This window comes from Sprattus sprattus (assembly GCF_963457725.1).
Source record: "Sprattus sprattus genome assembly, chromosome: 20".
Classification (NCBI taxonomy): Eukaryota; Metazoa; Chordata; class Actinopteri; order Clupeiformes; family Clupeidae; genus Sprattus; species Sprattus sprattus.
The window spans coordinates 17,331,621-17,357,888 of NC_137918.1; the positions used below are offsets into that span (position 1 = coordinate 17,331,621).

The 26,268-nt window shown below is 41.8% G+C and overlaps 1 protein-coding gene across 1 annotated transcript in view; it reads right to left on the bottom strand.

The window, feature by feature from the left end:
* Positions 1-1,285: 1,285 nt before the first annotated feature.
* The window catches only part of LOC308381611 (NACHT, LRR and PYD domains-containing protein 3-like), a gene marked incomplete at both ends in the record, with an annotated part of 76,929 nt that continues 51,946 nt past the window's right edge, over positions 1,286-26,268 (bottom strand). The window contains 5 exons of the mRNA XM_080859201.1: positions 1,286-1,306; positions 1,759-1,905; positions 11,812-12,128; positions 12,260-12,544; positions 15,884-15,975. Of these exons, the coding sequence (XP_080715327.1) occupies positions 1,286-1,306; positions 1,759-1,905; positions 11,812-12,128; positions 12,260-12,544; positions 15,884-15,975 (862 nt within the window). The remainder of the gene's footprint in view (positions 1,307-1,758; positions 1,906-11,811; positions 12,129-12,259; positions 12,545-15,883; positions 15,976-26,268) is intronic.

Here is a 26,268-nt window from a genome sequence, read left to right on the forward strand (position 1 = left end):
AAAGTAACAACAACTATAACTGTAATTGAAATAATAATAACAATCATTTATTTATACATTATATTTAAGCAATATAGCACGAGTGGGAGTGGGGTAGGTAAGGGATAATAAATAGGTAAGGGTGGTGTTCGGCCGTAGCCACCGAGTTCACTACAACATGCCATGGAACTCCTGGAAACATGGTCCCATTTTGCACAAGGGCACTAAACATGTGGAGCAGCCAAAAGATGTTTCTATGCATCTCCCACTCTTAGTGCGCCGTCCCACTCTGATGCAGCTTGAGCACCCTTTCTTCCTCCCCTCAAAATGAGCCAATGAGTGCCCCTCTTTTAAATTTCGTGACCCAACAAAGTCCACCCCTCCTGTGTGCATTCCCTGGACACTCCGCTTCCTCCCATAGAATTCATCACACATTGCATGAACAAGTTGTAATTTAAAGGCCTTCAGGGACCATGACCTTCTGTTTTTGGGCAGTGGCTTCTGCTGCAGCATCCAGATTATGTAGGAATGAATTATTGAAATGTTTAACATACCCCAAAAGATGTACTTCCACCATTTTTTACCAGTACGGCCAACATTGTAGTAGCTTCTGAACTGGTCCAAGTGGTCAACCCCGCCCATTTTCCTGTTGTAGTCTGAGACTACATCAGGTACAGTAATAATATCGGTGCTAAATCTACTGCGAGGCTTCAATGTATCTTGCCCGGAACTGTTTGTGCTGATGAGATAAACATCCCTCTTGTCCATCCAGCGACAAACCATCATACCTGCTTTCATTTCTTTAATGCTCTCCCCTATCGCCAGTTTGGCTTCCAAGATGTGCTTTGGAAAGCCCTTCGATGTTTTTCGGATAGTGCCACAGTAATAGGTTTTATTATCCAGAAGCTCTGTCACCAAGGGAAGTGAAGAAAAAAAATTGTCTGCATAGACATGATAATTTGCCCCCAGGTAACCCTGCAACAAATCCATGACAACCCTGTGGGCCAACCCTTTCCCGCTTGTGCCATCCTTGCCTGTGTAAATTTGGAAGGAAAGACAGTACCCTGTCAGAGAGTCGCACAGGCACCATATTTTAATTCCCCACTTTACTGGTTTTTTGGGCATATACTGCTTCCAGCGAAGCCTGCCATCAAATTTGATCATTGCCTCATCTACAGATAAGGATGGCCAGGGACTGAACATTTTGGGGAAGTTGCTTTGTAGGATTTCAATAAATGGCCGGACCTTTGTCAATTTGTCAGTGGTGTCTGACACACCACTGCACTGAAAATACTGGCAGATGGCCTCAAAACGGTTGCGGGACATTCTGTCAGCAACAAAAGGCACACGGACAGCAAGATCCGTGCTCCAATAATCCGCCAGACATGGCACGCGGTGGATGCCCATTAAAATATTTAGGCCAATAAACCCTTTCATCTCCTCCTCCGTCACATCGTACCATGTGGCGGAGGGATTGAGAGATGCACACATGTTGGTACACATACACAAATTTGTGAGGAAACACATTCCCACAAGCTGCAGCAAAATGTCCAGGACATTAGTCACAGCAGATTTTGGGCCAGGTTGGACAATACATGGCTCGATGGAGGGAGATGTCAGAGTTTGCGACCAAAGTTCTTCATCCAGTTCTCCTTGCACTGCTCTTGGTCCTCTTCCTCTCCTCCCCCTGCCCACTCCACCTCTTGCCCATGCACCCCCTCTTGCTCTTGCCCCTCTTCTCCCTCTCCTCCCTTGCCATTGTCCTCTTCCCCTCCTAACTCTCCCTGTCATTTCCACCATTTCCTCTTCAACCTCCTCCACCTCTCCTACCACTTCCAACATCTCTACTTCCTCTTCCTCATTAATTTCCGCTCCTTCCACTTCACTCTCATCTCCTGAGCTATCTGACACTTCAGATAGATTAATCTAAGAACAAAAAATATAGAAATATGAGGAAATGATAGCCTCACCAAAATAGTATAAACATTATGGCAATACATGATAAAAAGGAGGGTAGGCTACTATTGCTAATAAGGCAGATGTGAGAGAAGTGAAAGTGGCCTATTGTTAAAACTAGGGGCAGATATCAGTGATAATTGCTTAGATTTTCTTAATGATAATTTACAACACTTAGTAAACAAAACAAAAAAAGGTGTGGCATCCAACATGGGCTTGTAGTCTTGTAAATCACTTAGTGTAGGCCTACAATAACAGGGAGCATGAATCTATAGATGTATTCATATCTACACATCCATCCACGCATCCAATATAATGTGCCCGTGGGATCACATGACGTTAGGTACAAAATGTCAGGTCCCTCCCTCACCCCTCATTAGTTGACTCGCAGTGATTCAGGCAGACGGATGGAGGATATCAGGTAACCCGTTGATAATATAGCCAAGGCCTGTATGACTGTCAGGTTGTTGACCAAAAATGTAAAGTTTATATTTCTGTACCCATTGGTTGACCAATAAAAGTTTAAACAAATCCGAGTTATCGTGAGACCGTCGCATTTTTTTATGAGCTAGTCGCCCCAACTGGATAACCCAGTGCTACAACTGACCCAGTGCTACAAGTTGGCTATACACCTGGACAAATGCCCCTACACTCATTCCAATATCGTATATGGATAACAGAGGATGTGATTACAGTATAAATACAGTTAACAAGTTATCTTTGAGTCATCAATTGCGAACAGGTACGATACACCGCTAGCTATAGCCCACCCCATCGTAGCCTACTGCTTGAAAATTATAAGCTGTGCTCGATAGTTAGCACAAATAGCTAAACCTATCAACTTTCGTTGGTGACAGCCTCTGAGAACAGCGATGTATTTGTTCAGTGTGTATTTATTGAAAATGATTAGTTTACCAGGCACTTACATCTATGTCATCCAATCCATGTCCTAACTCATGTGAGTTATCGTTGGTGGTACACATCATTATGGTTTCTTCAAGGCTGAAAATTCGCGATCTTTTTGCTGCTGACATATTGACGAAATGACTTATTATGTGATGAAGTCTTGAGCTGAGGTAATGATATCAGAGGCTACAAAGTTACATTCTTTGCAGCGGGAAAGTGAGTCATATGTAACAAATAATATAGCTCGTGTTTCAAAGAATTAGCTGGAACAAATTACTTTCATTGGGTAGGTAGATATAAGATAGCCAGTGACTTCAGGCGAACTCCGGCTCCCTCCGTGGTGGACACTGACATAACTCATAAGAAAACTAAATTATCCCAAAATCGCTCAATACAAACATATGGTTAAAATCATGAATATATGTTGTCAAGAGTCAAAAGTGTGTATTAGGCTTGAAGGTAACATTCAGAAATAACTTGTTCGCTTGTGTTTGGTCATTATAACATGCTGGCCGGCCACGGCCGCTACAGGAGAATAGAGAGCGGCCGTTCACGGCCGTTACGGGGTACAGAGGGTTAATATGTGTGTTATAGAGAGTGTGTATGTGTTATAGAGATAGTGTGTGTGTGTTATAGAGAGTATGTGTGTGTGTTATAGAGAGTGTGTGTGTGTGTTATAGAATGTGTGTGTGTGTGTATTATAGAGAGTGTGTGTGTTATAGAGTGTGTGTGTGTTATAGAGAGTGTGTGTGTGTTATAGAGTGTGTTATAGAGAGAGTGTGTGTGTTATGGAGAGTGTGTGTGTGTGTGTGTTATAGAGAGTGTGTGTGTGTGTTATGGAGAGTGTGTTTGTGTGTGTGTGTTATAGAGAGAGGGAATGTGTGTGTGTTAGTGATGGGTGTGTGTTGCAATGAGTGTTATAGAGAGAGCGTTTGTGTGTTATTGAGTGTGATGGGTGTGTTAAAGAGTGTGTGTGTGTGTGTGTGTGTGTGTGTGATATAGAAAGTGTGTGTGTCTTAAAAGAGTGTGTGTGTGTGTGTGTGTGTGTGTGTGTGTGTTAAAGAGAGTGTGTGTTTGTATGTGTTATAGAGAGTGTGTGTGTGTTATAGAGTGTGTGTGTGTGTGTGTGTGTGTGTGTTAAAGAGCCTGTGTGTGCGTTATAGAGTGTTTGTGTGTGTGTGTGTTATAGAGTGTTTGTGTGTGTGTGTTATAGAGAGTGTGTGTGTGTTATAGAGATAGTGTGTGTGTGCTATAGAGAGAGTGTGTGTGTGTGTGTGTTATAGAGAGTGTGTGTGTGTGTTATAGATAGTGTTTGTGTTTGTGTTATACAGAGTGTGTGTGTGTGTGTTTTAGAGAGTGTGTGTGTGTGTGTCATAGAGAGTGTGTGTTTAATAGAGAGTGTGTGTGTTATAGAGAATGTGTGTGTGTGTGTGTGTGTGTGTGTGTGTGTGTGTGTGTGTGTGTGTGTTATAGAGAGTGTGTGTGTGTGTGTCATAGAGAGTGTGTGTTTTATAGAGAGTGTGTATGTTAAAGAGTGTGTGTGTGTGTGTTATAGAGAGTGTGTGTGTGTTATAGAGAGTGTGTGTTTGTGAGAGAGAGTGTGTGTGTGTGTTTGTTACATAGTCCTGTGGTTGTATTTGCTTCCTGCTTTGGTCTGAACAATTCCTGCTGTAGGTGGAGACTGGGCGTGGTCCTGTAATGACTGGGGGGCTGGACTACCAGGATAAAAGGCATCCAGTTCACAAGATGGCTGCTCGCTCTCGCCTCGCAAAAGAACAGACGCTGGCACACCCAATACTGCTTTCAATTGACAGGTAGGTAGTTAGGGTAGGTAAGTAAGTTGGACTGCGGAAGACTCACTACTTGTTTTGCCTGTCCTGTGATTTGTACGTCGGGCACGGGAGCCAGGCAAGTTCACCCCATCAGAACAGCAAGCGTGAGGCTTTCTTTTCCCGTTTTCCTTTCGTCCTTATAACCACCCTGTTTGTGTATGGAATTGTGGCGTTCTGGTTTGTTCTAAGTAAACTCATATTTTTGTTCATCAAACCACACTGTGACTCCGTTTATGTTACTACTCCTGGTTGGGATATGTAACAGTGTTATAGAGATAGTTTGTTTGTGTTATACAGAGTGTGTGTGTGTGTGTGTGTGTGTGTGTGTGTGTGTGTGTGTGTGTGTGTGTGTGTGTGTGTGTGTTATAGAGTGTGTGTGTGTGTGTGTGTGTGTGTGTGTGTGTTTGTTATAGAGAGAGATTGTGTATGTGTGTTTTAGAGCGTGATGGGTGTGTGTTATAGAGAGATAGTGTGTGTTAAAGAGTGTGTGTTTGTTTGTTATAGAGTGTGTGTGTGTGTGTTATAGAGAAAGTGTGTGTGTGTGTGTGTGTGTTAAAGAGAGTATGTGTGTGTTTTAGAGAGTGTGTGTGTGTTATAGAGTGTGTGTGTGTGTTATAGAGTGTGTTTCTGTGTGTGTTATAGAGAGAAGGTGTGTGTTTGTTATAGAGAGTGTGTGTGTTATAGAGAGAGTGTGTGTGTGTGTGTTATAGAGAGAGTGTGTAAGTGTGTTATAGAGAGTTTGTGTGTGTTATAGATTGGTGTGTGTGTTATAGCGAGTCTGTGTTATAGAGAGAATGTGTGTGTGTTTTAGAGTGTTTGTGTATGTTATATAGTGGGTGTGTGTGTGTGTGTGTGTTTGTGTGTGTGTGTGTGTGTTATAGAGTGTGTGTGTGTGTATTATAGGGAGAATGTGTGAGTGTGTTATAGAGAGTGCTAGTGTGTTATAGATTGGTGTGTGTGTGTGTGTGTGTGTGTGTGTGTGTGGTATAGAGAGTGTGTGTGTGTTATAGAGAGTTTGTGTTTGTGTTATTGAGAGTGCGTGTTATAGAGAGTGTGTGTGTGTGTGTTATAGAGAGGTGGTGTGTGTGTGTGTGTGTGTGTATGTGTGTGTGTGTTTGACGTTTGTGTCAATGTAAGTGACGTCCTAACAATCGTTGTTCAAGCACTCCGTACTGGAATAAAAATAATACATATCTGGACACTCTTAAAGAAATTAAAACACAATGCACCGGGAGAGAAACCAGGGGTAAACAAGGGAACAGGGGCGCTGCTCATTCTCCCGGCGTGCGCCCTCTTACCTAAATGCCGATTGAACACTTGGACTTGGGCCTGTACTTACATGCTGCCGTACAACATACAATATTTCTCAAAACAATCGTTTCTCCACAAAAATATCCCACCACCACCACCTGACAACGTGTCTGATCCTCAAATACGTTATAATTACTCCAAAAAATATTCTGATCCGATCGTTTTTGAGAGCATATCAGCATGCTAACATTATACTTATTAGCAGTGAGGATAGCTAGCTACTTGTTGTTTCAATGGATTTTTGGTCTAAGCGTTAGCAGCAACCTGTTACCTGTTAACCTGCTAACTATGAGATACTACAGCTAAGGTATTCTAGCGATAGTTTGCTAGTAAACTCATAGCAGAATGGACTACTATAGGATAGGCCACGCATGGCATTCATTTAAAAAAAAAAAAATGAATACGTGTTTGGCGTACATATCCTTGTTATTATCATTGGAACCACTTTCAACTGTCAAAACTATCCGTCTAGGTAAATCTGTTGGCTATCAGATTGCATAGACATTCATATGGAGGATGTGTGGTTGATTTAACCTCTTAGGCCAGGTAGGCATAGTAAACTCCTCAAAAAAAGATATCTCACTGAATTCCAACAAAAGAATATTGCAGGGGATTTTGGCAAATTTTTTTTCAAGGGAACAGGGGCGCTGCTCATTCTCCCGGCGTGCGCCCTCTTACCTAAATGCCGATTGAACACTTGGACTTGGGCCTGTACTTACATGCTGCCGTACAACATACAATATTTCTCAAAACAATCGTTTCTCCACAAAAATATCCCACCACCACCACCTGACAACGTGTCTGATCCTCAAATACGTTATAATTACTCCAAAAAATATTCTGATCCGATCGTTTTTGAGAGCATATCAGCATGCTAACATTATACTTATTAGCAGTGAGGATAGCTAGCTACTTGTTGTTTCAATGGATTTTTGGTCTAAGCGTTAGCAGCAACCTGTTACCTGTTAACCTGCTAACTATGAGATACTACAGCTAAGGTATTCTAGCGATAGTTTGCTAGTAAACTCATAGCAGAATGGACTACTATAGGATAGGCCACGCATGGCATTCATTTAAAAAAAAAAAAATGAATACGTGTTTGGCGTACATATCCTTGTTATTATCATTGGAACCACTTTCAACTGTCAAAACTATCCGTCTAGGTAAATCTGTTGGCTATCAGATTGCATAGACATTCATATGGAGGATGTGTGGTTGATTTAACCTCTTAGGCCAGGTAGGCATAGTAAACTCCTCAAAAAAAGATATCTCACTGAATTCCAACAAAAGAATATTGCAGGGGATTTTGGCAAATTTTTTGGGGTCGCTACCCTCACGGTTAGCTGTGTTGCTCATCCCACGAATGCACGATCCTTAAAAGTTGTAACTATTTGTAAAGGTGACTAATCGGGCTTTCCAACGATATACAATACATTGGTAATTGGTATTATTAAAGGGGAGGAATAATGTTTCCAAACCTTTTTTGAAGGGTTTAGTTGTAATGTGCCATCACATCATTTGAATCTTCAAAAGCTAGACTTGATATTCTCTTATATTTTAATGATGATAATGTTAATTAAGTATTGCTTTAAAATGATTATTTACATTGAATTAATTGGAATTCAGCTGTAGGCATGTACTAGGAGATCTGTATCTTAGAGACTAATTGCACCCACAATTTAAGTACTGCAAGCTTGACTATAATGCAGTTGAAGACACAACACAGGGGGCCCTAGGCCTGACGGAAAATTGTTTAATGTGGCTAAATAAGATGGACTTTTTAAATGTGACTAAAACTAGACCTAAATGTAATGAGACTTAGGGCCTCATTTATAAAACGTACTTACGCACAGAATTGATCTTAGACTGTGCGTGCGATCAAATCCACGTCTAAGTACAGATTTATAAAAACCGTCTTAGACGTAGAAAAGGACGTATCTCTACGTCTGGTTTTAGTTTGTGTAAGTACATTTCCCTGTGGCAATACTGGAGTACTGCAGGAATTCAGAACTCAGCGCCGACACGCAGTTTCATCATCATCATCGTCAGCACCACCGTCACCATTAGGGCTAATGTTTCGCTCAATAAAATCAATTAAACTATTAGAACAATTCACACATGAATGAGATTCACGTCTAATAGGTATTCCGTTTTAATTTCACAAGTGTAAAACATTTCGCTCAATCTAGTATAGCCTACAGAAAGACTAATAGTGGCTAAGTTTTCAGTAGGAGATATGGCTGCATTGGCGTTGTTAGAGGATATTGCCAACTGCGCAATAATGAGAGAAAGGTTTTTTTGTGATCGCGCACACTTTTTGACACAGGATGATGTATCGCTGATAAGCAGGTACAGCTTGTCGAGAGCGTTGTGCCCAAATAGCCTCTCGTCTACAGAGGCGCACCAGATGCAACCAGGCCATATACGTTCAGGTTTTGTCTGTTCTTGGATTCCTGGCTACAGGAACGTTCCGATGACAAATTGGAATTCATTTAGCAGAATTTTGCCCGATGTTCTTCGCAGTATTATCACTTTATATGCCCGTAATTTATTAGATTTCCATACAGTGCCCAGGAACAGCAAAATGTGTAAGAGGATTTCCTGCGTAAAACAGGGTTCCCAATGTATTTTCATCCAGATTGCGCACACTCAAACAGCCTAGGAAGACCATTTTAATACAGCACATGCCCGTGCGCGGTTGGTAGTGGAGCACAGCAAAGGCATGCCTAACGGAAGGTGGCGATGGCCGGCGAGGCTCCGATGCTGGAGCAGCAGGTGCTGCTGCCGCAGATGCACCTTCTGGTGCTGCTCGTGCGACAGTTGTGGCCGCTGGTGCTTCGGAGACGTGCCTTCTACATGTCACATACTTTGCTTTTGCCATTACCAGGCTTTCTAACGATGTTTTAGCCCGCATCTGCTCTTCCATCAGCAGAACGTCGATGTCAGCCTCACTTTAATTCTTCTGTTTACATGTTTCTTTCTTGCTTGCCACTGTCACAGAGAGTTTGTGCATTGAGGATGCGCTCCGTTTGTGCATTAATAATATGCTGATAAGATTAAATAGGGGCGTTTTGAGGGCGGAGATTCAGTTGCGCACAATTTCACGACCATTTGTGATTTATAACCGAAGGATTGGCGTACACACGTTTTTTGTGTGTACGTCTGTTTTCTGTGGATCTCACTTACGCTCATTTCAAGAAATGTCTTAGACAAAATGTAGGTTGGTTTCTACGCAACTGTTTATAAATGAGGTCCCTAGTCGACTAAAACTAGACTAAAATGTTCTGAGTTTTCAACAAAAAATAGACTAAAACTAAGGAGGATACAAATGACAAAGTGACTAAAACTAATATGCATTTTCGTCTAAAGACCAAGACTAAATCTAAAATAGCTGCCAAAATGAACACTGATAGCAACTCAGTATTTGGTTTTGTGATACTCACAGTAGTGTCTCAAGTTTACAGATGGGATCCTCCAGAAGAGAAGAAAGATGCTTCACTCTTGAGTCTCCTGCTTTACTCCCATCCAGCCACAGCCCTCTCATGTGTGAGGGGTTTGATCTCAGTGCTGATGCAAGAGAATTGAAGCCCTCTTCTGTAATACTGCAGTTTGACAGGCTGTAGAGAGAATATCATAATAAAACATAAATACAGAGATTTCAGTGTCCTTTTTATCTTTGATTTTGCAGATGCTTTCATGTTCAGGACTAGGACTAGGATTAGACTCCAGTTGAGTAGACTGAGGCTGAGGCTGAGGCTGAGACCGAGCAGGCCATAGCTGAGGCTGTGTGTGTGTGTGTGTGTGTGTGTGTGTGTCTGTGTGTGTCTGTGTGTCTGTGTGTCTGTGTGTCTGTGTGTGTGTCTGTGTCTGTCAAATTCATTGATATCAACTCAGTATTTGGTCTTGTGATACTTACCTTAGTATATTCAGTTTACAGTTGGAATCCTCTAGAAGAGAAGAAAGATGCTTCACTCCTGAGTCTCCTGCTTTACTCCCATTCAGCCTTAGGTCTCTCATGTGTGAGGGATTTGATCTCAGTGCTGATGCAAGAGAACTGAAGCCCTCTTCTGTAATACTGCAGTTTGACAGGCTGTAGAGAGAAAAGGAAAATATTATAATAAAAGATAAATACAGAGATTTCAGTGTCTTTTTTATCTTTAGTTTTGTAGATGCTTTCATGTTTAGGACTAGGACTAGACTCCAGTTGAGTAGACTGAGGCTGAGGCTGAGACCGAGCAAGCCATAGCTGAGGCTGTGTGTGTGTGTGTGTGTGTGTGTGTGTGTGTGTGTGTGTGTGTGTGTGTCAAAGTCAAAGTCAAAGTCAAAGTCAAAGTGTGTTTATTATTGCATATACCAAATTGCTTCAGCACAGCAAAATTCATTGGCAAGCATCATTCATCTACCGGTAGACGTCATACATATAACATATACCAAAAAGTTACATAAAACTCTATAACACTATGACAATAAAACATATAAAATATAACCTAAACATACTACAATTTAAAGAACAACATATAGCTCTATAACATATAACATATAACATTAACATTCAACAATGAGGAGTACAGTAGAAGGGCTAGCAGCAGTTTAAGTGTGAATTGAGGCATGTTAAGGATAAGTACAGAACATTTTAAAATTGTGCAAATATATCTAGGAAGTGAAGTGTATGAGTGGGGGGAGCAGGGAGTAGGTGGAGGTGGCAAACTGTTCAGTGGGTCAGTGTTTCTGATTCAAAAGCCTTACAGCCAGGGGGAAAAAGCTGTTCGTGAGTCTGGTAGTCCGTGTTCGGATGCTCCGATAGCGTCTACCAGACGGCAGCAATGAAAATAGTTCATAGCCTGGGTGGCTGTTGTCCTTTACATTTTTTTGTGCTTTCCTCAGGCATCTATTGTTATAGATGCCTTGCACGGAGGGGAGATGGCTGCCGGTGATACGCTCCGCTGTCTTCACCACCCTCTGCAGGGCCTTGCGGTCGGTAGCGGAGCAGCTACCATACCAGGCAGTGATGCAGCCTGAGAGGATGCTCTCAATGGTGCATCTGTAAAAGTTTGTTAGTGTCTTAGAAGACATGCCAAACTTCTTGAGTCTCCTCAAGATGTATAGCCGCTTCTGTGCAGTTTTGACTGCTGAGCCTGCCTGCATGGACCAGGTAAGGTCATCCTTGATGTACACACCGAGGAATTTGAAGTTGGACACTTTCTCCACTTCAGCTCCCTCGATGTGTATGGGGTCCTGACCCCCCCCTCTGCAGCTTCCTGAAATCCACGATCATCTCCTTGGTTTTGCAGACGTTGAGAGACAGGTTGTTGACTTGGCACCATTCTGCCAAGCCCCTTACCTCATCTCTATAGGCGGTCTCATCGTTGTTAGAGATGAGACCCAGGATGGTAGTGTCGTCTGCAAACTTCAGAATGATGTTAGAACTGTGTGTTGCCACACAGTCCTGCGTGTACAGGGAGTACAGGAGGGGACTGAGTATGCAGCCCTGGGGGCCCCCGGTACTCAGGGTCAGTGAGGAGGAGGTGCGGTTGCCCATTCTCACCACCTGGGGTCTGCTCGTCAGGAAGTCCAGGATCCAGTTGCACAGGGGTGTTTTAAGACCCAGGCCCCTGAGCTTCGGGACGAGCTTGGCAGGCACAATAGTGTTGAATGCTGAGCTGTAATCCACAAACAGCATTCTCACATATGTGTTGCTCTTTTCCAGGTGGGAGAGGGTGGTGTGTGTTGCTAGGGCAATGGCATCGTCTGTTGATCGGTTTGGACGGTATGCAAACTGAAAGGGGTCCAGGGTGTTGGGAAGGGTAGAGCAGATGTGGGTTCTGACCAGCCGCTCAAAGCACTTCATAATTGTGGAGGTCAGTGCTACAGGGCGGTAGTCATTCAGGCAGGTTACTGATGTTTTCTTTGGTATGGGGATGATGGTGGCCTGCTTGAAGCAGGTGGGGACTTCAGACAGATGCAGTGATAAGTTGAATATGGAGGTGAATACCTCCGCAAGCTGGTTAGCGCACCCCCTGAGGACGCGGCCTGGGACTCCATCGAGCCCCAATGACTTCCGGGGGTTCACTCTTTGGAGCTCTCGCCTCACGTCAGCCACGGTCAGGGACAGAGTGTAGTCGTCCTGGTCCTCGGCCAGTCTTGCTGAAGGAAGGGGGTTGGTTGCCTCAAACCTTCCGTAAAAGGTGTTGAGGTCATCAGGGGGAGAGGCGGCAGGCTGATCATCACTGCTATTCCTTCCTTTATAGCCAGTGATGTGTCGCAGGCCACCCCACAGGCGTCGGGGTCAGAGCTGAGGTAGGTGGACTCCAGCTTGTCCCTATATTCTCTTTTTCCATCTCTGATGGCCGTCCGCAGGTCACATCTGGACTTCCCCAAAGCCTCCTGGTCACCAGAGTTAAAGGCAGAGGACCGTGCTTTGAGCTTAGCACGGACATTACCATTTACCCAGGGCTTTTGGTTTGGGAAAGTCTTAACACTGACCCTAGGTACGACATCATCAATGCATTTGGAGATGTATAAGGAGGCATAGTCTGTGTATTCATTGATGTCCCCATCAGCTGCAACAAAGAACAACTGCCAGTCTGTTGTGTCAAAGCAGTCCTGCAGAGTGCTAATGGATTCAGCACTCCAGCGTTGAACTGCCCTAGAAACCGTTTTTTCCTGTTTGAGGCGCTGTCTGTAGGTAGGGATTAGCATAATGTGTGTGTGTGAGTGTGTGTGTGTGTGTGTGTGTGTGTGTGTCTGTGTCTGTGTCTGTGTGATAAAAATGGAAAATCAGAGTGATAAGAAGTGTTTACTGGTGGATTAATAGTGACCCTTTACATCTGAAGAGCTTGATACGTCACTGACACTGTCAAATTCACTGATATCAACTCAGTATTTGGTCTTGTGATACTCACCTTAGTGACTCCAGTTTACAGTTGGGATTCGCCAGAAGTGAAGAAAGATACTTCACTCCTGAGTCTCCTGCTTTACTCCCATCCAGCCTTAGGTCTCTCATGTGTGAGGGGCTTGATCTCAGTGCTGATGCAAGAGAACTGAAGCCCTCTTCTGTAATACTGCAGTTTGACAGGCTGTAATATAAAACATAATTGCAGAGATTCCAGTGTCTTTTTTATCTTTAGTTTTGATGATGCTTTCATATTCAGGACTAGACAGGGACATAAACAAATTCCCGCCACGGGAAGAAGGCTGTTATCCTAAAATACAGGACCTTAAAGTGATTTTATTCTCAAAAACAAACTTTTGCATCATGTGAAGCAGACAATTGGCTTCACTATTTATTAAGATATTTTAAATATGGAATGTTCAATGCATTATCGCGCTGATGTGTCCGAGCCCGACCCGAGCCCGCTTATACATTTCTAAATATTTGACCGAACCCGGCCCAACCTGTCGGGTTCTGACGGGCTTGAGTCGGGTATCCAACCCCTAGTGTGAGTGTGTGTGTGTCTGATTTTCCATTTTATCACACAGACACAGAGTGATAAAAAGTGTTTACTGGTGGATAAATAGTTACCCTTTACATGTGAAGAGCATGATGTCACTGTCACTGACAAATTCACTGATATCAACTCAGTATTTGGTCTTGTGATACTCACAGTAGGGTCGGCAATTTACAGATGGGATCCTCCAGAAGAGAAGAAAGATGCTTCACTCCTGAGTCTCCTGCTTTACTTCCATCCAGCCACAGCCCTCTGATGTGTGAGGGGTTTGATCTCAGTGCTGATGCAAGAGAACTGAAGCCCTCTTCTGTAATACTGCAGTTAAGAAGGCTGTAGAGAGAACAGGAAAATATTATATATTATTATAATACAGCTGAGGCTGAGGCTGAGGCTGAGGCTGAGACTGAGACTGAGACTGAGACTGAGGCTGAGACTGAGCAGGCCATAGCTGAGTCTGTGTGTGTGTGTGTTTGTGTGTGTGTGTCTGTGTGTCTGTGTGTCTGTGTGTGTGTTTGTGTGATAAAAATGGAAAATCAGAGTGATAAGAAGTGTTTACTGGTGGATTAAGTGACCCTTTACATCTGAAGAGCATGATACGTCACTGTCACTGTCAAATTCACTGATATCAACTCAGTATTTGGTCTTGTGATACTTACCTTAGTATATTTAGTTTACAGTTGGGATCCTGCAGAAGAGAAGAAAGATGCGTCACTCCTGAGTCTCCTGCTTTATTCCCATCCAGCCACAGCCCTTTCATGTGTGAGGGGTTTGATCTCAGTGCTGATGCAAGAGAACTGAAGCCCTCTTCTGTAATACTGCAGTTTTGAAGGCTGTAGAGAGAAAAGGAAAATATTATAATAAAACATAAATACAGAGATTTCAGTGTCTTTTTTATCTTTAGTTTTGTAGATGTTCAGGACTAGGACTAGACTCCAGTTGAGTAGACTGAGGCTGAGACTGAGACTGAGACTGAGGCTGATACTGAGGCTGAGACTGAGCAGGCCATAGCTGAGTCTGTGTGTGTGTGTGTGTTTGTGTGTGTGTGTGTGTGTGTGTGTCTGTGTGTCTGTGTGTCTGTGTGTCTGTGTGTGTGTGTGTGTGATAAAAATGGAAAATCAGAGTGATAAGAAGTGTTTACTGGTGGATTAAGTGACCCTTTACATCTGAAGAGCATGATACGTCACTGTCACTGTCAAATTCACTGATATCAACTCAGTATTTGGTCTTGTGATACTTACCTTAGTATATTTAGTTTACAGTTGGGATCCTGCAGAAGAGAAGAAAGATGCTTCACTCCTGAGTCTCCTGCTTTACTCCCATCCAGCCACAGTCCTTTCATGTGTGAGGGGTTTGATCTCAGTGCTGATGCAAGAGAACTGAAGCGCTCTTCTGTAATACTGCAGTTTTGAAGGCTGTAGAGAGAAAAGGAAAATATTATAATAAAACATAAATACAGAGATTTCAGTGTCTTTTTCATCTTTAGTTTTGTAGATGTTCAGGACTAGGACTAGACTCCAGTTGAGTAGACTTAGGCTGAGACTGAGACTGAGACTGAGGCTGAGACTGAGCAGGCCATAGCTGAGGCTGTGTGTGTGTGTGTGTGTGTGTGTGTGTGTGTGTGTGTGTGTGTGTGTCTGTGTGTGTGTGTGTGTGTGTGTGTGTGTGTGTTTGTGTGTAATAAAGATTGAAAAGGACAGTGTTAAGAAGTTTACTGCTGAATTAATATAATCCCTTTAGATGTTAATATACTCAATGTTGTCTTCTGAGCTTTCACTAAATTCATGGTCGTACTGCTGCAACAACAGCTCCTCCAGGTTTACAACAGAAACTCTGTTTGGCGTGACTTTAGGACAGCTATCCATGCAACATCCATTTAGAGGACGGTTGACAAACCAGCCAGATTTGGTTATAACTGCGAGTGGCCCATCTCCTTGGCTAATGACCACTTCCCATCGTTCAAAAGCCTTTGGAGCATTGCTGCCAATCGACGACTCCAGATGGGCTTTGACTGTAAGAAGCTTCACCTCCCTAATGTAAGGAAATCTAGAGAGATCGTCATTGGTGGGAATGCTACTTGTGTCTACTGGCATGCTTTCCTGAGTGTATACCTCTGGTAATGCAATAAAGTAGTTTTCATCTACAGCAGAGATCTCTAACCCTGTGATGATGTCTGAGCTAGCAGGCTTCTTCTGGGACCTAGTTCAGAGCTAGATATTGGCCAACTGTCACTTAAGAAAACCTATGTATTCATTGCACATGGGGAGCACCTTTAAATCTTTAAAAAGACTTAACTAGATATCCATCCTCTAAAATGAGAAGAATGCAGCTTATGCGTGTAAATTAAAAAGAATGTAACAACATCCACTAACATCAGTTTATGCAGTCTGCAGTGGGAATCCTCCAGTAAAGCACACAGCTGAGTCACTCCCAAGGCTTCTGGTATGAGCTTACTCAGATCCAGCTCAGTCACGAGTAAGGGGTTTGAACCCACAGCTGAAGCCACAGCAGCACAGGCTTCCTCAGCAGCACTCCCCTTCAGGAACCTGTACAAATAGAGACAATAAACATATCTGTTGCTGAAACAAAACATCATCACTGGTGCTTAAATTAAAAAAACACACAAAAACATTACAACGTCTGCCAAGGCAGCCTTTTAAAAAAATGAAAAAATCTGTCACATGTGTGTTTTCTCATTGAAAAGGAAGCACTGCTACCCACTAGCATAGTCTATTAGTTCAATAAGTCTGCTTGGCCTGGTGCAGCAGATTTAAATCTAGCAGGCTGAGTTTTCACTGCAACAGCTGAGCTCATCCTGTCACTATCAATATAATGTTTATCTATGAGGTGTGGCTATTAAATAGAGGGACTAATGCTTTATGTCAATTGTAATTAAGAAGACTTGCTATAGTCATAAAACTCGTCTCATTTTTCATTTTTTATTTGAAACTCTTCGAAATAGTCTTGGTCTTGATATACATTTACCTGAGATAGTTCAGTTTACACTGCGGGTCCTCCTTTAGGTCTAAAAGCAGTTTGACTCCTGATTCCCCTGGATCGTTTCCTCTGAGATCCAGTTTTCTGAGATGATTGGGATTTAACCTCAAGGCTGAAGCCAGACTAGCATAGCCCTCCTCTGTGATTCTGCAGTCTGAGAGTCTACAGTGATAGTATAGTCATAATTCAGTCAAGGCAAAAACAACAAGACATTTGCAATATATTTAAAGTAAGATTATTTCTGTAGATTATTGAGGTGTTCAGTAGTTTACTACGTCAGGTACATTGGATGACAGAGCATTTGAAAGGTTGAAAATAATGCACACTGAAGGTGGTATTCCCACCCAAATGCATGATGCTATGGTCAAGGGGTCACGGAACGTGGGACGACACAGAGATTGCAGGGAGGAGGGAGTTTATCGAAACCAGCCAGTACACGGTTCACAGGGGGGAAAAACGGGAAAAACACAAAAGCAACTTGGGACAGAAGATAAGTTCAGACTGGAATAAACAAAAGATCAAATTGCAAAAAACTGTAACGCACAAAAGATCAAAATGCAAAAAACTATAATGCAGAAAAGATCAAAATCCAAAAACTATAACGCACAAAAGATCAAAATCCAAAAAATATAACGCACAAAAGATCAAATCCAAAACTATAACACAACATTTTAACTGGGGAAACTAGAATGACCTGGGTGTCATGGAGATCATGGAAACACTGGACCTGTCGGTGCAGGAGTGTGGGACCAGAACTAAGACTAAACGACCTGGAAGAGGAGAACACTGTCATGGCAGCGGAGGTCGGGGATCCGGAGCTTGTATCGTCTTGAGGTATAACCCATAAGTGATGTGAGCGTGATTCCAGAACCGACAAGGGAGTGAAGGGAGTGAGGAGTTTAAGTAAGGAGAGTGCCAGGTGTGTGGGATCAGTACTGGTTGGGATTGGGTAGCCGGAGCAGGGTTCAGCACAGACGTGACACAAGATTCCATTGTTAATTAACTGAAGGGTTTTGTTTTCCGTGTGTGTCTGTGTGTTTGTAAGTGTGTGTGTACGTGTGATCAAGTACGTGTGTGTGTGTGTGTGTTTCTAAGTGTGTGTGTGTGGGTGTGTGTGTTTCTAAGTGTATGTGTGTGTGTGTGTGTGTGTGTGTTTGAGAGTGCTTGTGTGTGTCTTTTTGAGAGTGTGAGTGTGTGTGTAAGTGTGTGTATTTGTAAATGTGTTATATGTGTGAGTGTGTGTGTGTGTGTGTGTGTATGTAGGTGTGTGTGGGTGTGTATGTAGGTGTGTGTGTGTGGTTGTGTGTGTGTGTGTGTGTGTGTGTTTGTGTAATAAAGATGGAAAATGAGAGTGATAAGAAGTGTTTGCTGGTGGATTAATAGTGAGCATGTGAAAAGCATGATAAGTAAGCATGATAAGTCACTGACACTCTCAAATTCACTAATAACAACTCAGTAGTTGGTCTTGTGATATTCACCTTAGTTTCTCCAGTTTACAGTTGGGATCCTCCAGATGAGAAGAAAGATGCTTCACTCCTGAGTCTCCTGCTTTATTCCCATTCAGCCACAGCCCTGTCATGTGTGAAGGGTTTGATCTCATTGCTGATGCAAGAGAGCTGAATCCTTTTTCCGTAATACTGCAGTTTGACATGCTGTAGAGAGAAAATATAATACAAAAATATAATGTATGTCATTTTAGACTAAATAAAATGTGATTAGAATATATTTATATATATATATATATTGTGTGTAAGTGTCTGCGTAAGTAAGCGTGTGTGGGTTTGTAAGTGTGTGTGTGTGTGTTTGTGTGCGTGTAAGTGTGTGTATACGTTTGTGTGTGTGTGTGTTTAAGTTTGCATGTGTGTTTGTGTTTGTGTAAATGTGTATGTGTGTGTGTGTGTGTGTGTGTGTACATTTGTGTTTGTGTGTATGTGTGGGTGTGTTTGTGTGTGTGAAAGAGTGTGTTTGTGTGTGTGTGTGTGTGTGTCATAAATATGGAAAATCAGGTTGATAAGAAGTGTTTACTGCTGGATTAATAGTGACCCTTTACATGTGAAGAGCATGATAAGTCACTGTCACTGTCAAATTCACTGATAGCAGCTCAGTATTTGGTCTTGTGATACTCACCTTAGTGACTCCAGTTTACAGTTGGGATCCTCCAGAAGAGAAGAAAGATGCTTCACTCCTGAGTCTCCTGCTTTACTCCCATTCAGCCACAGCTCTCTCATGTGTGAGGGGTTTGATCTCAGTGCTGATGCAAGAGAACTGAATCCCTCTTCTGTAATACTGCAGTTTGACAGGCTGTAGAGAGAAAAGGAAAATATTATCATAAAAATAAAGGTGTGTGGGATCAGTACTGATTGTGAATGAAGTGCAGCTAGGAATGTGAATGTGACTGAGGCTGTAGCAGAGATGTGTGGGTTTAAAGACGAAACAGGGGGCATGGCTGGAGCAGGGTTCAGCACAGACGTGACCCAAGGCCCCATTGCTAATGAACTGAATTTAAGGATTTGGGTCTTTAGTAACAACCCACGTTAGGAGAAAACATATCTGAGTCACCTAGTCATCGAGATTTGGGGAGTCAAACAATTTGTGACATTGTGGTTTCATGATACTCTAAAAAGTGTATTCCAAAATGCACTTGGTTTTAATTTTGTAAACTGAGACAACTTCTGCAGTTCGTTCGGTGAGCTTTTATCATTGAAATATGGAAGGATCTTCAAGTCTATGTGCGTCTGAAACTTTACATGAAAATTTGAAAAAGTGTTTAGGAAATACTGTCTGTGTGCCTGTCTTGATATTTGATCAAGAAATAAACAGTTAAAATGACTATACAGAACTCATTACTAGGGAACACTGAAGAATCAAAATGTCTTACCTGAGTGTCTCCAGTGCACAGTTTGGGCTCTCCAGTCCTCTAGACAGTTCTTGGACCCCAACATCTCCAATACTGTTGTCACTTAGATCCACATTTTTCAGTTTTAAAGATGCTTTGCTGAGGATACATGCCAGTGCTGTACAGCTCCTTTCAGTGAGCCCACAGCTATTGAGCCTTGAGGAAAAAACAGTCATCAGTGACTATAAGCTCAATGAAAAGGACACTGCAGCCGTCTATATATTAGTGATGTGCCTCTAAACTAAATCAAGAATCACACCAAGGATCGTTGACAAGCCAGCAAGGTTTGGTTATAACTGTATGTGGCCCATCTCTTTGGCTGTTTGCCACTTTCCACTGTTCTAAAGCCTTTGGAACATTGCTGCCAATCAACAACTCAAGAATGGCTTTGACTGTAAAAAGGTTCACTTCCCTAAGGTGAGGGAATCTAGAGAGATCATCATTGGTGGGAATGCTACTTGTGTCTACTGGCATGCTTTCCTGAGTGTATACCTCTGGTAATGCAATAAAGTAGTTCTCTGGAGATCTCTAACCCTGTGATGATGTCTGAGCTAACAGGCTTCTTCTGGGACATAGTTAACAGCTAGATATTGGCCAACGGTCACTGAAGAAAACCTCTGTATTCATTGCGCAGAGGAAGCACCTTTAAGTCATTAAAAAGACTAACTTAACATCCTCCAAAAAGAGAAGAATGCAGCTTATGCGTGTAAATTAAAAAGAATGTAACAACATCAACTAACTTTAGTTTCTGCAGTCTGCAGTGGGAATCCTCCAGTAAAGCACACAGCTGAGTCACTCCCAAGGCTTTTGGCATGAGCTCACTCAGATCCAGCTCAGTCATAAGTAAGGGTTTTGAACCCACAGCTGAAGCCACAGCAGCACAGGCTTCCTCAGCAGCACTGCCCTTCAGGAACCTGTAAAAAAAGAGACAATAAATATATCTGTTGTCACAAACAAACACAAAACATCATCACTGGTGCTTAAATAAAAAAAAAAAACACTCTAAAACATTACAACTTCTACCAAGGCAGCCTTTTGCAGAAATGTAAAAAGCAAGCTGAGCAGTCACATATGTGTTTTTCTCATGGGGAAGGAAGCAATGCTACCCACTAGTATAGTCTATTAATTCAATAAGTCTGCTTGGCCTGGTGCAGCAGCTTTAAATCTAGCAGGCTGAGTTTTCACTGCAATAGCTGAGCTCATCCTGTCACTTTTAATTTAATGTCCATCTATGGTAATTAATTATGCCCCTAAGTCAACAGCCTAAAATATGAGGTGTGGTTATTAAATAAAGAGACTAATAATTTAAATTAATCGCAATGAAGAAGACTTGTTATAGTCATAGAACTCGTATACTCGTAATAACAGTCTCATTATTTTTGTATGTATTTGAAACTCTTTGTAATATTCTTGGTCTTGATATCCATTTACCTGAGATTTTTCAGTTTACACTGCGGGTCCTCCTTTAGGTCTAAAAGCAGTTTGACTCCTGATTCCCCTGGATCATTTCCTCTGAGATCCAGCTCTCTGAGATGATTGGGATTTAACCTCAAGGCTGAAGCCAGGCTAGCATAGCCCTCCTCCGTGATATTGCAGTCTGAGAGTCTACAGTGATAAAATAGTCATAATTCAGTAAAGGCAAACACAACAAGATATTTGCAGCATTTAAAATATCTTAATAAGTATTGAAGTTTACGTGTATGCTTTACATGAAGCAGAAGTTCTTGACACATCTTTTAAGGACGACCACAGCGCTTTGAAACAACATGTTTATAAGTTACATTATTCAAAGGTGGAAGATAAAATAAAATATAATCGCCAGGTTTACTTTCTCATTATATGTGTGTGTTGTCATTGTTTGTAATACAATGGTGTTGGCTGCAAGTTAACTCCACTTCACGTTAATGTTAGATTTTGTATGTGAGCGGACAGATAACCGAAAAAAACTCTACCTGCGTTTGCCTCACGGGTGCAATACCATATGCCATTTAATCATATTTGATAGATTGAAGGACAAATTAGTTGTGAATACTATCACCGAGTTATAGAGGTAGACCTATTGGTCAGGTAATAGCCTGGTGACAGCTGATTTTCTCTCTGATTTGACAGTCCTTCTGTGTGTTTTAAGCAAATAAAATGTGTGATGGTTACGAAGGGGCACCTGCTATGTAATTTATACACTAAATACGTTGCAAAATGAAACAAAAACACATTACAGTCAATAGTATTGATTGATTCACATCTATATGAATGGATAGCATGACTAACAAGTGGTGGAAATCGAATATGAAAGTATTTGTTTGATGAAGTAGCGCGTTTGCTCAAAACAGTTAGTCAACGTTTTTTTTAATGTCAACACAGTGGCATACCACTTAACTATCGTTTGACTTAATACTCGGAGAAGGTGGTATGTTGCAATTTATGTTGATTTCTTTGCAGATGTATAGTTTTTGAGGATAAAATAAAAAAAATGTGTGCAGGAGTTTGTATATGTCACGATAACAGGCGGCAAACTGTATCATGGAAGAAGTTGAAAAGAAATCATGTCATTTGGAGGGTTTAAAACAAAACAAAACAAGGGAAATCTGTATGGAAATATTTCTGTCGGATGGCATCCAAGTCGATGCGGATTCTAATGAGGCTGTTGTATACGTCTAATGTCAGAAGTGTGAAGCTTTAATGAAATATGATTGATGCCATCATCTTTCTCCTCAACAACATGGATTAAACCTCGATGGTTGGACTTGTTTTGGTTCTGGTGTAGAAGCCTATATAACAAGAGTTTTTTTAGGCATAGCAGATGCCTAGCGTGTATTAAATGTAGGCTATTTTCCGTTCTTGCAATGTGAATAATTTCATTTCAATATGCTCATCTCCCTCTTCTGCGCGCTTGCGCGTTTAACAGGGCTTGTTCGTGTGAGTGAGTGCTTGTATCTGTTAATGCTGGAGTTTAATAAAGGCAGGCTATTCATAAAAAACGTATGTGCCAGTAGTATGAACATTTGAGACATTGACTCCGTGGGGCTCAGGTCGGTTTGGACAAAATATTTGAATTGCTCTAGGCTGGTGCCGGGCTCTGGCACTACTCTGCCGGACGCGGTCTGGCTCTGACAGAAATAGGAACAGATAGGGAAAGAACAAGAAACATTTCTTTCGGAAATACTGTCGTTAGCGGACCAATCAGAGCCAAGGGGGTGTCCGAAAAGTTAGAAAAATCAGGAGGTGCACGTAGGGATCCGTCAAGCTCTCCGAGGTGCTCAGAGGAGCGTTCCATCTCGGGCAAGGTGTTGCCAAGGCGTGGCCAAGTGCCCGTCTCCGTCCAAATGCAGGAGTATGAATCAGGCAATAGTGTGTGTGTGTGTGTGTGTGTGTGTGTGTGTGTGTGTGTGTATGTGTGTGCAAAAAAGATGGAAAATCAGAGTGATAAATAGTGACCCTTTACATGTGAAGAGCATGATAAGTCACTGTCACTGTCAAATTCACTGATAGCAACTCAGTATTTTGTCTTGTGATACTCACTTTAGTTTCTCCAGTTTACAGTTGGGGTCCTCCAGAAGAGAAGAAAGATGCTTCACTCCTGAGTCTCCTGCTTTACTCCCATTCAGCCACATTTCTCTCATGTGTGAGGGGTTTGATCTCAGTGCTGATGCAAGAGAACTGAATCCCTCTTCTGTAATACTGCAGTCTGACAGGCTGTAGAGAGAAAAGTAAAGTATTATTAAAAAATAAAGGTGTGTGGGATCAGTACTGATACAGTACAGTTTGACATGCTGTAGAGAGAAAATATAATACAAAAATATAATGTATGTCATTTTAGACTAAATAAAATGTGATTAGAATATATTTATATATATATATATATTGTGTGTAAGTGTCTGCGTAAGTAAGCGTGTGTGGGTTTGTAAGTGTGTGTGTGTGTGTTTGTGTGCGTGTAAGTGTGTGTATACGTTTGTGTGTGTGTGTGTTTAAGTTTGCATGTGTGTTTGTGTTTGTGTAAATGTGTATGTGTGTGTGTGTGTGTGTGTGTGTGTACATTTGTGTTTGTGTGTATGTGTGGGTGTGTTTGTGTGTGTGAAAGAGTGTGTTTGTGTGTGTGTGTGTGTGTGTCATAAATATGGAAAATCAGGTTGATAAGAAGTGTTTACTGCTGGATTAATAGTGACCCTTTACATGTGAAGAGCATGATAAGTCACTGTCACTGTCAAATTCACTGATAGCAGTTCAGTATTTGGTCTTGTGATACTCACCTTAGTGACTCCAGTTTACAGTTGGGATCCTCCAGAAGAGAAGAAAGATGCTTCACTCCTGAGTCTCCTGCTTTACTCCCATTCAGCCACATTTCTCTCATGTGTGAGGGGTTTGATCTCAGTGCTGATGCAAGAGAACTGAATCCCTCTTCTGTAATACTGCAGTCTGACAGGCTGTAGAGAGAAAAGTAAAATATTATTAAAAAATAAAGGTGTGTGGGATCAGTACTGATTGTGATTGAAGTGCAGCTAGGAGTGTGAATGTGACTGAGGCTGTAGCAGAGGTGTGTGGGTTTAAAGACGAAACAGGGGGCGTGGCTGGAGCAGGGTTCAGCACAGACGTGACCCAAGGCCCCAGTGCTAATGAACTGAATTTAAGGATTTGGGTCTTTAGTAACAACCCACGTTAGGAGAAAACATATCTGAGTCACCTAGTCATCGAGATTTGGGGAGTCAAACAGGTTGTGACATTGTGGTTTCATGACACTCTAAACATTTCTGAGTGTTTGTTCCAAAATGCACTTGAGGTTAATTTCGTAAACTGAGACAACTTCTGCAGTTCGTTCAGTGAGCTTTTATCATTGAAATATGGAAGGATCTTCAAGTCTATGTGCGTCTGAAACTTTACATGAAAATCTGAAAAGTGTATAGGAAATACTGTCTGTGTGCCTGTCTTGATATTTGATCAAGGAATGAACAGTTAAAATTACTATACAGAATTCATGACTAGGGAACACTGAATAATCAAAATGTCTTACCTGAGTGTCTCCAGTGCACAGTTTCGGTTCTCCAGTCCGCTACAGAGTTCTTGGACTCCAATATCTCCAATACTGTTGTTACTGAGATCCACATTTTTCAGTTTTGAAGATGCTTTGATGAGGATACATGCCAGTGCTGTACAGCTCCTTTCAGTGAGCCCACAGCGATTGAGCCTTGAGGGAAAAACAGCCACCATTGACTATAAGCTCAATGAAAAGGACACGGCTGCCGTCTATATATTAGTGTTGTGCCTCTAAACCAATTCAAGGATCGTTGACAAGCCAGCAAGGCTAGGTTATAACTGCGTGTGGCCCATCTCTTTGGCTGTTTGCCACTTTCCATAGTTCTTAAGCCTTTGGAAAATTGCTGCCAATCAACAACTCAAGAATGGCTTTGACTGTAAGAAGGTTCACCTCCCTAAGGTGAGGAAATCTAGGAAGATCATCATTGGTGGGAATGCTACTTGTGTCTACTGGCATGCTTTCCTGAGTGTATACCTCTGGTTATGCAATAAAGTAGTTTTCATCGACAGCAGCTATCTCTAACCCTGTGATGATGTCTGAGCTAACAGGCTTCTTCTGGGACATAGTTCAGAGCTAGATATTGGCCAACGGTAACTTAAGAAAACCTCTGTATTTTTTGCACAGAGGAAGCACCTTTAAGTCGTTAAAAACAGTGTTGTTTTTGGCAGGCATTTTAGATTTAGTTTTAGTCTTAGTCTTTTTGACGAAATGCGTCTTAGTTTTAGTCCCATTTTAGTCATTTCTATCTTTGAAAGTTTTAGTCTAGTTTTAATCTGACGAAAACTCAAAAGGTTTTAGTCTAGTTTTAGTCCGACGAAAACTCCAAAGGTTTTAGTCAAAAATCAAATATACGTAAGATGCGTGTATTTATTTAATAGGCCAATACATTTATCATAATGAAGCACACTGAGACTGATCTAACTTTCAAAAGGAGGGGAACACAATGTGGCTCCTAGTGCAATGCTACTAAAATATGAGGGGTTGGGGAACAGTAATTATTCTGCCCTAGCAATTACGTGCATGTAAGGCGTAGACAGATAGACAACAATCCAGAGGGTGTATGATGTTCAGGTCTTTACTTTCTGATGCTCTCATTCCCAATGTATTTATTGTAAAACTATAAAACAAACACAAACACAGCAAATTACCATATGTCCAATTTATCCCGTTCAACATGTTTTGTGAATAAGAAGCTAGTCACCAGACACGTTAGTTAGCTTAACAGTTGAAAATAGCTATCCCTCCCAACCAAAGGCAAACTACGCTAATTATGAATTGATTTAATTAAATTAACCCTCTTATTAATTACTACACACCGCACATAACACATCCCACAAACATAACATTTCTACTTACGGACGTTCCACTCCAAAGGTCGGAAGATTTGACAGCTTCCATGCAGCTCTTTGAACAGCTTAAAATAACTGACTATAACTGAATTCTCGCGGGCGAGACGTAACAAATGCACTCAAGGTGCACTACCGGAATGCACCAGTAGGTGTCCTTCTCGGACAACAAATTATGTTAACAAACATATTAACAAATATCAAGTCAGAACACTCTTTTTACGACCACCCGCACCCGGCACATGTTTTGAAGCTTTGTTCGTCCACTCACTAACAATTTAGTCTCGTCTAGTTCTCGTCTGACGAAAATGTCTACATTTTTCGTCACATTTTAGTCTTTATATGGCTTTGGTGACGTTCGTCTTAGTCTCATTTTCGCCATGGAAAAAAGGGGTCTGACGACGTCATTTTCGTTTTCGTCTTGCCTGACGAAAACAACACTGGTTAAAAAGACTAACTTAACATCTTCCAAAAAGAGAAGAATGCAGCTTATGTGTGTAAATTAAAAAGAATGTAACAACATCCACTAACTTTAGTTTCTGCAGTCTGCAGTGGGAATCCTCCAGTAAAG